This window comes from Cryptosporidium bovis (assembly GCF_009768925.1).
Source record: "Cryptosporidium bovis isolate 45015 chromosome Unknown contig_30, whole genome shotgun sequence".
In the NCBI taxonomy this organism is placed as follows: Eukaryota; Apicomplexa; class Conoidasida; order Eucoccidiorida; family Cryptosporidiidae; genus Cryptosporidium; species Cryptosporidium bovis.
This window is the reverse complement of record NW_027125049.1, coordinates 162,949-175,189: the sequence shown is the minus strand read 5'-3', so window position 1 is coordinate 175,189 and position 12,241 is coordinate 162,949. Positions and strand designations below refer to the sequence as shown.

General features: G+C 29.2%; 4 protein-coding genes across 4 annotated transcripts; 2 read left to right on the top strand and 2 right to left on the bottom strand.

The window, feature by feature from the left end:
• Positions 1–3: 3 nt before the first annotated feature.
• FG379_002422 (uncharacterized protein) lies at positions 4–778 on the top strand (the record flags this gene model as incomplete). Its single annotated transcript, XM_067327752.1, has 2 exons — positions 4–739; positions 768–778. The coding sequence occupies 2 exons, from the start codon at positions 4–6 to the stop codon at positions 776–778; spliced, it is 747 nt and encodes a 248-aa protein (XP_067182158.1).
• Positions 779–1,093: 315 nt separating this feature from the next.
• Positions 1,094–4,252, bottom strand: FG379_002421 (Ser Thr kinase; the record flags this gene model as incomplete). Its single annotated transcript, XM_067327751.1, has 1 exon — positions 1,094–4,252. The coding sequence occupies one exon, from the start codon at positions 4,250–4,252 to the stop codon at positions 1,094–1,096; it is 3,159 nt and encodes a 1,052-aa protein (XP_067182157.1).
• Positions 4,253–5,060: 808 nt separating this feature from the next.
• On the bottom strand, positions 5,061–9,038 carry FG379_002420 (putative 2 TPR domains at N-terminus; the record flags this gene model as incomplete). The annotated part of the gene is made up of 1 exon (XM_067327750.1): positions 5,061–9,038. The coding sequence occupies one exon, from the start codon at positions 9,036–9,038 to the stop codon at positions 5,061–5,063; it is 3,978 nt and encodes a 1,325-aa protein (XP_067182156.1).
• Positions 9,039–11,695: 2,657 nt separating this feature from the next.
• Positions 11,696–12,163, top strand: FG379_002419 (uncharacterized protein; the record flags this gene model as incomplete). The annotated part of the gene is made up of 1 exon (XM_067327749.1): positions 11,696–12,163. The coding sequence occupies one exon, from the start codon at positions 11,696–11,698 to the stop codon at positions 12,161–12,163; it is 468 nt and encodes a 155-aa protein (XP_067182155.1).
• Positions 12,164–12,241: the final 78 nt, after the last annotated feature.

The following is a 12,241-nucleotide window of genomic DNA, read 5'->3' as shown; positions in this document are numbered from 1 at the left end:
AAAATGTTACATATAGATGATGACCTAATTAAAATACTGAATAATGAAAATCTAAGAGAAAAGGAGGAAAGCTATTTAAACAAACAGGGATTACCGACCTTGGACATTTCTATTGACGGACTTGACGAAAGCATTAAAAAGGTGGAACGCGAATGCGAAACAGGTAAAGAGATATTAATGGAAATAGACATAGTACTTTCGTGTCTTTATTCAAAATTAGGAACAATAACATGCAGTAATAACAATTACTCAAACGATCAAATTAATATAATCAATGATATTGTTACTAAATATGAAAGCAAAAGAGAAAAAATATATGAAATATTTATTACTAAATTTAATCTAAAAAATGATCTGGAAAATGTTAAATTGGAACTACTGAAGAAATATAATAACATTAATATCAATAATGATATCAATAATTATACTGATAATAACAGTATAATACCAAAAATACCCATAATACCATCCACCTTTTCATCCTATTCAGCATTTTCCAGTGATTGCAACTCCAAACACTGTGAAGACAATAACAATAATAATTATGAATACGATAACAATGGTGAACTGTATTATCCTCAAGACGAAATAATAGGCAATAATTCACTTTCCAATATTAGCTATTACAATGACTACTATCATTATAATAGTAGTAGTGATTCTAAGATATATAGTGATGATGATATAGGAAATATAGATGATCTCAAAGGTATAAAAGAACTTGAGGAACAGGAACAAAGTATTGAATATCTAAAACAGATAAATAGTAGCAAATTAGGATATATGATAAGGGAAAAAGACGAATATTCTGATGATTTAGAAGAAAAACTTGTATCTCACTTAAATATAATTGACATTAATTCTAGTATAAATGATAATGACAGCAATAAAAACCACTATAACGATCATTGCTATCACCAAAGATACAATAATTTAGGTCCTTGCTTGCCAAAGCAACCTTTATTATAAGCTAATGTCAAACACTAATTGTTCAATTATTTATTTATTAAACATTTCATTTTTTTTAATAATTGTTATATATTAACAAAATTAATATAAAAGATTCTGTTCTTGCAAATTTTAGTCACTTCAATCACAACATTCTTTTTTTTGTGCCATTTATTGTATTTACAGAAGGTGGCGATGGTATTGATACTTCTTTAACTAGTGACAAAAATTGAGAAATTGCCAAGTTATTTATCGTACTTTCATCAACATTATTATTGTCGTCTATTATTAAATTATTTTTTAGCGACTCATATAAACTATGGAATAAATAATTGCCGTTTGTAACTATATTCCATCTCATTGATGACAAATATATATTTTTTGGTTTCGAATTATACAAATCAGATAAAGGTATTGATGACTTAAATAACTCTTCCAATAACTCGGCTTTCTCTTCATCTGTTTTCGAATTGTATTTTATATTAGTAATTAAATAATCATCAGATATTGTATTGCTATTTATACTAGAAGACATTAGTATACTTTTTCTTGGTATACTTTGTTGCATTATATATGATGATACTATGTTAGTATCTATAAACGGATGAACAAGTAACTGATTTACATTAGGTCTATTTAATGGATCCCATTGTAATGTCCATTTTAACAGATGTCTTAAGGCATCAAACCATAGTGAATTATCTTCCGTATTTTCTGTAAATGTTATTCCCATTTCCTTCGGGAATAATATCTTACTTTGATCATTTTGTAAAAACATTAATATCTCATGTGGTGCTAAATTTGATCTACTTTGTTGCCCCATTTTTTTCCCAGAATTTAGCGAATTGTTATTATTACTTCCTCCTGCTTGCTTAGATTTACTTGTTATTGGTTGAAATAAATGCCTTTTGTATGTTATTCTATATAATATCGCACCTAATGACCATATATCTGCCGTTCTAGACATTACCTGATGTGGCATTCGTAATTTTGAAGCCACTGCTGCCACAGCAAATTTACTTTCTGGTATAGTTACTGGTTTTACAGTTTCAGGTGCCATAAATGGCAACGAACCAACCGCTTTATCTCTAAATATATGAGTTGTATCATCTGCTATCGGTCTGGATATGCCAAAATCTATTATTTTTACTGCCCTATTGTCAAATCTGTCCTTTATTGATATTGAATTACCACTGTTATTATTATTGCCATGATTCTTCTCAACAAAAACAAAGTTCGCAGGTTTTATATCACCATGTACTATTCTCAAATCATGAACATTTTTTAGTGCTAATACCATTTCTGTCCATATTGATCTTAAAACATTTATACTTGATAATGGCGTACTTCCTTGTAATATACTGTTCAAATCTTTCACCCCTAATTCCATAATTATATCTATTGCACCACAACTCAGGGCTATCTCAGAATCTATTAATTGTATTACATGTGAACAACCCCTTAATTTTTTTAATAAATTAACTTCTTCTGTAAACATTAATAGTAATTGCTGTTCCTCATTATCTTCTTCATCTTCATCATCCATACAATCATCATTATAATCATTATTGTTCACTGAATTTCTATTGTTATTTTCAATTTCATTACCACTTCTTTGTTTTAATTTATTTACACTTTTTCTTCCTGATATTTTTATCGATATGCTATTATTGTCATTTTCCTTATCTTCAGTGTTGCCTGACATAATACTGTGATCGTGATTCTTTGTGAATACTCTTACACACTTTAATGCATATAATTCACCTGTATTACATTCTTTAACCTTATAAACTTGTGATGAGCCTCCTTTTTGTATAGATGATATTATTTCATAGTATTTTCCATTTACTTCTAATTTGTATCCTGGATATTTTACTGCTGGTTCTAATGAATATTTACATACTTGTGGATTATCACTATTCAATTGAGAGTGATCCATCTCATTATTTAAACCAACACCTATTGTTGTAGCTGAATCATTTATATCTTCATGAATATGAATCCCGTTATTATTGTTACTACTACCGTTGTTGCTATTATTATTATTATTACTATTTTGATTATCTTCTATATTAAATCCTATTTTTTTATCTTTCTGCTTTTTATTAACTGTGTTTTGATTTTCCTGCAAAGCTTTTGATTTAATATTACTAATGTTATCTGATAGTACCTCTTTTAATGCAGAGTCATTTTCAGATTTTTTTATGTGTGTCTCACCGATTTTTTGTCTTCTTATTGGTATTGGTGTTTTTGGATCACAACTTGTACTATTGTATAAATCATTCGAATTTATACTTGTATTCAATACATTATGATTTCCCGAATATCCGTATTGCGTTGAGTCATTTACTTTAGGTGCTGGAGTAGTTGCCATTGTTGATGTTGTAGAACTTAAAGAAAATACATGTGCTCTACCACCAAATCTCTTAGATGGGACATATCTTATTGCAGCTCTTTGAGATTCTACAGGTTTGGATATTCCTGTTGAAAGGGATTCATCTATATTAGAAGTCATCTCCACAACTCCTGATGATACACTACCACTATTACTATTACTACTACCATTGATATTATTATTTACCATCATATTCTGGTTATGAATTGTTGTCATATTATCCAATATATTTTCTTTTGGTGATTTTACTAGTCCTGTATTACCACAATTACCTAATTTATTTCTTTGTATTATCGATGTAAATTGAGTAGCCACTGCAGTTAATAGTGCATCTGGTTCGGCGTTATATGATCTACCTTTTTCTATCCTTTTTAAGGCCTCACTTGCTGCATTATATGTTACATTCGTACTTGAGTATGTGTCACTCTGCTTTCTCGAATTATTTAAAAAATCTAATACTGCCCATAAACCCCATATTCTAGAGTCTTTTTGACCTACTGGTTGTAGTGATATCTCATTTAATAAATCAGTACCTATATCCAAATCACCAAGCTCTGAATTCTCATTATCTGATAAGGAACTCCAACAACTAACTACTGTTGCTTCCAAATACAACTCAACATGCTCTTCCGTCCATTTCATTGGTTGTTTAGAATTTGCTGCTTCTACTGCATTTCTATACACATATGACAAACTCAGTGATATTGTTGATGGTATTTCACTTGGTCTGCATAATCCCCAATTCGGAGGACCTGATGATAAATTAAATGGAAATGAACTCCTTACAAACCTATATAATTTGCCATCACATGCATCGTGGTGTAGGAATCCTAGTATCCTTGTTATATCACCTTTTGATAATTCTGAAAGACGACGTAAATCACGCTCTATCACATTTGTCCAGTCCATTTTTATTTTATTACATTAAAATTAACTTTCCTCTCCTATTACTCTTTAAATCACGTATATAGTCCGAAAATCTAAAGAGTATCAAACCTTATTTCTTTCACCTTTTTATTCCAACCTAAACTTTATCACCTGTTAATAATATATCACATAAAACTACAATCCTTTTATTATTATTCAATTATTTAACTCTTATTTTTATTTTTAGCCGTTTACCGTACTTGTACTTGCTTTTTTCATATATTTCTCTTTAACTCTGAGGATGCCTTTTATTTATTTGTGGGAAATTAATTACACGCGCTCTTTACCGCACATTACGTATATTCGTTTTACAAAGAAAAAGATATGTTCTCCTTTTCTCAAACATTTCTAAAAATCATTATCATCTCAGAAACAAGTTGACAATACAATAATGTTAAATGCAAAATTTTGTAACTCTTAATGCTTCTTCTTATTCCCCTATTTTCTTCTGTAACTACGTTTTAAGTATGTTTACTTCAATACTTTTTTTTATTACTCCTTAGTTGATGTTGTTTAATTAGTCTTGTTATATATTGAGTAAAACAAAATATTTGGAATTAAAAACTATCAGTAAGTAAAATAAAATACTTTAACAAATGTCAGAAAGGAAAGAAACATTTTTTTTCCAATTACCTGTGCACCTTGCAAAAAAGTACATGCATGTAAAAACATGCAATTACGTGGCTAATTATAATGTGGGCAGCCGGTATATGTATTGATATATAAACAATGCATCACTAATAAAACAAACTTAATTATTATGATTGAATCTATTAAATATTTCTATTATTTAAAGTAAGAAAGATTGACAAAGCCAAATTAATGAATCAATGTCAAATAACATATCATCCTTCATGATTGAATTTTTTCCCGTATAAAAAGATGGATTTAGTGCCAAATTTAAAGATGTATTGAATGCTTCTAAAGAAACTTGTGTATCGGTCGAATATAATGTCGGACTTATTTCTTTCACTATTGAATTGTATCTTTCACGCAACTGTAGATAAGTTATATCACCAAGTGGTGGTAGCACAAGAGAACTGTTCTCAACATCTTCAGAAGTTATTGTTGAGGGAGTGTTATCATCCTGATTTTCATTATCGAAGTTTTGTGAATTAATCGCAAATTTTAATTTTGTGAAATTACTTTCCAATGAGAACTCTAAATCTATTTTATCATTAACTTGTGAATTTTGTTGTGGTAACATATGATAAGTTGGCTTCCAGAAACTAGTTTTATGGAAGCAATATCCATTATTTATCAATTCCTTTTCACTTACGCTTAAATCTGGTCGAATGTAACAATTATTATCTTCAACAACACTTAGAGGTATTGTAGTTAAAATATTGAAATCATCCAGCCACAAATCAAAGAATATTATTATTGAATTAACTCTGCCTTCTTTTATTACTTTAAAAGATATTTCTTTTTTCCAGTCAACTAAATTTTTAAATCCTTCTGTGGTAAAGTCAATTGTTATTATGTGGAATATATCACTTCTTTGAATTATTGGGGTTGATTTTGTATCATTTATTGGGACCCATTGCATATTACCTTCAAAACGGTATGTATCCCAAAATGATATATTAATACCAATTTCTCGATTAGGTTCACTTCCTATCTGAGACAAAAATCCATAGAAAGATATTTTCTTTGGAATAGGTTCATTTAGTGTTTTGTTATTGTATTTTCTCACTATTCCATTTTGCATTGCAGTTGCCCATAGTGGTATTATTCCTTCCCCCAAACCATCATGGTCAAAATTCATTCCCGTAAATATTCTTGCCTTTTCATTAATTATATGATGCTGAATACCACTTTGAGAAATATTAGTCATACTTGTACATGTTTGTGGGATTAATTGTCTTACATCTCCATTTATAAATGTTAATTTTTCATTTAGCTTTTTATTAAGTATATACTTTGATGAAGAGTCGCTTAATACCCACTTTTTAAACTTAACATTTTCCATTTCAATATTATTTACAGATTCATCATCATCATTCATATTCATATTACTTATTGGTTTCCAGTTTTTATATTTATTATTATTTACTGAATCATTTAAATTATGATTGTATAATGAACGCACCTCATTTTCTACAGTATCTGAAAGTAATATAAACATATTATCCTTTAATACTTTAGTGTACAATTTTTGAAGGTTTGGAAGGTTTTCAATACAAGTAAAGTGAACGTCCGATTTTTTCCATGTATTAAAGAGACTATTATTGCTTGAACTATTCAATTTTGAACTAATGTATAACAATGTCATTGGTATAAAAAATCCCGGTGAAGTTGATGTTATTATACCTTCGAACACTTTTCCACTTGTATTGGTGCAAATTGACATTTTGTATTTATTTATTAATACTTTTGACCACATATTTATTGATTTTATATCCCATAAATATTCAACTACACTACGTGGTAGTGAACATGTGAATTTATTTGGTATTGTTTGGACGTTTATGTTATTCTCATTGTTTGGACTATTCAAATCTCTATTAGAATTAACTTGATCAATATCAGGAGTTATTACTATTCTTGTGGTTTCGATTTGAAAATCAAACTTTATTTTCCCTGAATTGCTGTTATTATTTGTGATTATTCCACCAATCCACTGTATTCCAGGAGGTATAACAGACTCATTTTCATAATTGTTTAATTCAGAGGAGGTATCAATTAGTATTATTTCTTTTTTACTTCCATGTTCACTTGTTTCTTTGATTGCTTTGTATGACAGTACTATTGAATTTATTGACTCCTTTGGTTTAATATTATACTCTATCTTACCCTTATAAACATTCATGTCATCATTTTTTGTGGTTGTAAATTCATCTATTGAATAAAAATCGTTACTTTCGCTCAGTTCTGGGTTTAATTCAAAATAATCAACACTACACTCGTTTATAATTTTCTCTAGTGGAAATATACCAAGTTCTACCTTGTCAGAAATAAAACTAATATGATATTTTGCTTTACTTATGTTTAATGGCTCCCAATACGGAGACCAAAGACCTTGATTTAACTTATCTAAGTTTAGTTCTGGATAACTGATATTGTTATTGCTGCTCTTCTGTTTGTTATTATATTCTTCTATTTTTATACTGGGAATATTTATATTCGCAAATTGAATATAAACCTTAATTTTACTTGGATTTACTGACACCTTATTTTTTATATCTTTATCACAATAAATACTTAATAAATTTGAAATAAGACCATAACCTAGTAATCCTGGCTCAAATACAATAGGATCAATTATTATTGTACTTGGATTTATTTTTTTCCAAAATTCTTGTGGTAAATTTTGTATATTTCCATGTATCAGTTTGATTATTTTATCATCATTATTAATGTTATTTATTTCTGATGCCTCTTCACTATTTAATGAGTTGTCAGATGATGAACTGGACTCGATATTAATCATAAAGTCATGAGAGAACGGATTTAAATTTAGTATATTTACTTTGTTTACTGTTGAGATGTTATTATACAATCTAAATATACATGATGAATTTGATTTTGCTTGCGTAATTGTAAATAAGTGATCAATTTTATTAACATTTTTATAAAAATATATTGGGAATAAAAATGAACCAGAACCTATAAATAATGTTGTACTATTACTTAATTTATGCATATTTATTTTTTCTATTTCGATTTCAATAGCCTTAATCCAATCCCACATGTAAATACTTGACTTGTCTACAAAATTTTCAGTTATGCGTTTAAACCATTGAATTTCTGAAGATATTTGAACCAACCTCGAAACCCCCTTAATAGTATCATCATAATCACCATTAATTATTGTTAATTTGCTCTTTAAATTAGTATTAAAAACCATTTTGTTTAATTTTTTTAATGAATCCTTCTTTTTCATATCTTTCTCTTCGTTCAAAGATAATCCACCAAAAGACATTTTTATATTATCGATTTCCTCTTTTGTTAAATCTGGTGAAAGCTCAAGCTGAAAACTTTCACCTTGATTGCTACTATTATTTCCAACTAAGGAAGTGTTGAAGTTATTTGGTAAATTAATAATGTTATTGTTATCCGTCGCATTGTTTGGATCAGAATTAAAATTAGTATTTTCTCTCAATTCCTCATCTTCTAACTTCTTAATGGCTTCTTCAAATCTGGAGTAATCTACCGTAACTCTTCTAATTGCTGCATCGTGGTCGGCTTTTTTTTCGCATATCTCAATAAGTTTCTCAATTTCCTGTATCGATGAATTGATACTAATCGATTCTGATGCTTTTTTTTCCCTCTTTAAAGAGGCTTTAAATACAATTATTGCTTTGTCATAAATCTTTAGATTGTAAAGTGCTTTACCAGCTCTGTACCATCCCTTTGACCAATTTGGGTCTAATAATATACATTCTTTTGCATCATCAAATGCTTTAATATAATTCTCCTCACCTCCCAGTTTTATATAACATTGAGATCTGTTTGAAAGTAGTTTCGCAAGTTCCAACTTAATGTTATCGTTTTTCTTGTTCTCACTATTTTCATATTGTAGTTCTTGCTTTTTGCTGTTCAGTTGCAACTTATATCCAGATATTGCCTGTGAAAATGAATTAATTGCCTCTAAATACCTTCCTCTACCAAATTCATTTCTACCCTCGTCGATAAATCTATTTATTGAGTGTTTAACAAGTTCAGGATCTATACCTTTTAATGTTGATTCTATTGCTGAAACATTTCCAATTTCTAATTGTTTCATTAAATTGCATACTGTTTCCTCTATATTCCCGTTACCCATTTTTTTTTATTAAAATATTTCACACTTTTATATAACCCTGCTTTTAGTTTCTTTTCGAAGCTTATACAAAAACAACAAAAAAATAAATATGGTTTCCCTGAGAAGTTTCCCGATGTTAACATTTATTTTAATATGAAAAAAATAAAAATTGCATTAATGCATTTTTGTTAATTATTTTGTTAAATTAAAAATATATTGCACTAGTTATTTTGTTATACCAATTATTAATTCATAGACGTGGGGGGGCTTCAGTTATTTAATGCTACCACACATACCGCCTGCTCGCATTTTTAAATGGTCACTTTTAGTTATTGGTAATTTAAAGACTTTATTTCCATAATTACAATATTTGTTCCTGAAATACTTCTTAATTCTGATAATTTACTCAAATTTTATACGTTTTTAACCATACCACAGTTAGTACCCTGCTTATTCAACTCCCGATTTTTCAAGTGACTTTTCTGAATATCATCCTTCAAACGCCATTTTAGAACATAAACATTGGTTATCATGTATTCACTCATTATTTATTCAACGACCATCAAATAGTAGAATTAGCAAGTTTGACTTGCAAACCAACCTCCTTGTTTGCATGATGTTTAAACATTGCTTCACCGGTATAGGTGTACATGCACAAAAATGCATGTGGATGAAATAAACAAAAGAAAAGAAAAATTCATGTAAAGCAAGCGGAAAATAATATGTATGTTTAAATATTAAAGGAAGATGGGTTTTTAAACATAAAACTGGTGTAAACATGATAAATAGAAATAAGTGTAACAAGTTTGACCTTTGAAGAAAAAGGAATAATTAGAAGACGTATTGGTTGCAAGGTATAATGTTAAGACTTTTGTAGGTGGTATTGATATTAATTTGTGTTTTTGAGCGAGATTCTTGGCAGAAAGGCAGACGGGGGTCATAAAACAGTATTAACTTGAAATTGACGGCTAATTTATAAAAATTTCGAGCATTTATCATCGGAAACTGCAAACACCACAATAACTACTTCGGAAACAGTGAGATGAAATCCAGAAGTCCATATTCATTTAAAGAATAAAATCACAAGCTCACTATTCGTTCCTAATTTAGATTAGTCCTTATGTTTGACAATATATTTGGATTGTTATACAAATTTTTTATTGTATTTTAAAGAGAGGTGCAGAAAAAAAATTTATTGCTCTTATATATACTTTTTTTCAGAAAATACATATGTATATATGTGCTATAAGTTATAATGTCTAGTGCTCTTCAGCTTTGTGAATTGGATTAATTAATGGAAACATCTGTGATAAATAAACACAGAACCACATAATCCATAGGCAGAATGTCATCATTGCAACTACAACAAGCGATGTTCTATTTATGGGACAAAAAAGTAGTTAGTGTATTGAGGTAAAGAATAACTTATCGGGCAAATGTGGAGATGGAGTTTAAATATTTTGTTTCTCATGAAAAAAAGAATGTTGAAATTCGTCAAACTTGGTGATTGAATTCAATAAGTGATCATTGAAATTTAAGAAAGGGTAAGGAAACAAAACACTCCATATTTTACCGCAACTGTAAAACTTGAATTTAGGTAAACTTACTTTGCAGTTTCAGATTTGGAAAGATTCTTGCTTCCTTTAATTCCGAAATATATTGTAGAAGAAATGGCTGCGATAATTCCAATTACACCATAAATAATCGAACCATAAAGTGCTTTATCATAAGGTGGAGTCATCCTGTACTATGTCCTTACTTCTAACGAAATTCTTTAGATTATTAATACAAATAACAACAGTTCAACTTATTTTTTCCTAATCTAAATTCACGGGCCCATTAGATATTTATTTATTGTAATAACAATTGGGCGGGAACGAACACAATTTTTTATTAGTATTTGTTACCTTGGTCCGCTTGATTTAATTCCAGAGGGAAAAATTTGCAACAGGAACAAGTTTGAACAAAAAAAAGTGAGTGAAATTAATTCGTTACGGGCAAAAGGTCTGAAAAGGATTTGTTCGCTTTATTTTTTTTGTACCGAGGGGAAAAGGTGGTAATATAAAAAATAAGGGATTTTGTTGGGTAACTGATGGAACATCATTTAAGGAGTTTCTTGGTGTGGGTGAAATGACAACTATAAACAACGCAGTATTTTTATCAGACGATGAGGAGGACGAGTCTTTCCACAACTCGGATGTATCTCTAGAAGGGTATGTTTTATTTGTATTTGTTTTTCGAAAATTACACGGGAGTTATGTAATGACTGTAACTTGTGATTAGGTCTTCTTCAGACGATGAACAAAACGAAGTTTCAGATGCAAAAAATAAAGCTTGTAGAAAGAAACTATCTTTTAAGGAAGCAATAATAGACCGAAAAGTGGATAAAATTTACAGTGAGTTATTGGATGAAGTAAGAAAGGAGTTTAGTGCTAGAAGGTGTACAGTAAATAAGAATGACTACATGTTAGAATTTCAAAAGAAGAGCTTTGATTACGGAGAGAAAAAGAATGCTAATTTGAATGATTTACTTCATTATGTTAACTTAGGCGTAAGTTTTATTGCTACAACTATTTAATCTTTAATTATAATAAACAAAAATAAAAATTAAGGTATCAAAGGTATTTCTGAATCCAGTTGAGTTTGATATTTCAAGATATAAGAGAATTAGTAGAAGTATGAACGATGAAATGGAAAATGATACAAAGATGCTCGTAGAGAAGGCATTAGGTAGTATGAATGAAAAAGGTATTCGTTATGTTGATAAAAAAGTGAGATATGCAGGTGAAACATTTGTATTGAGAGAAAGAGTTGGTATTGACGGATCATCATCTGGGACAGCTACAAAAAAACCAAGGAAAATCCTTAATTCCTTAGATAATGGCGGCGGAAACACAGGAGGAATGGCAGCTTTAGATGAAATTGTTTCAAAAATAACAAAATATGCTGGAATCAATTCAATTCAAAAATCGCAATCTGATTGGTCCGAGTTCAGACAAATTTCAGGTTTGGAATCCCAGTTGGAAAAGCAAAGGAAATATGGTTATATTTCAAAGACAGCATTTTTACAGAAAACAGACTGGAAATTGCACGAAAAAGAACTTGAACTTAGAAAAAAGGTAGATAGCAATAATCGTAATATTTAGGTACAAATTTTGAGCTTGAGTTTTTACGAATTTTTGTTATGGTGTTAGTTAAATAATATTGAAATTATATTTTTGTCC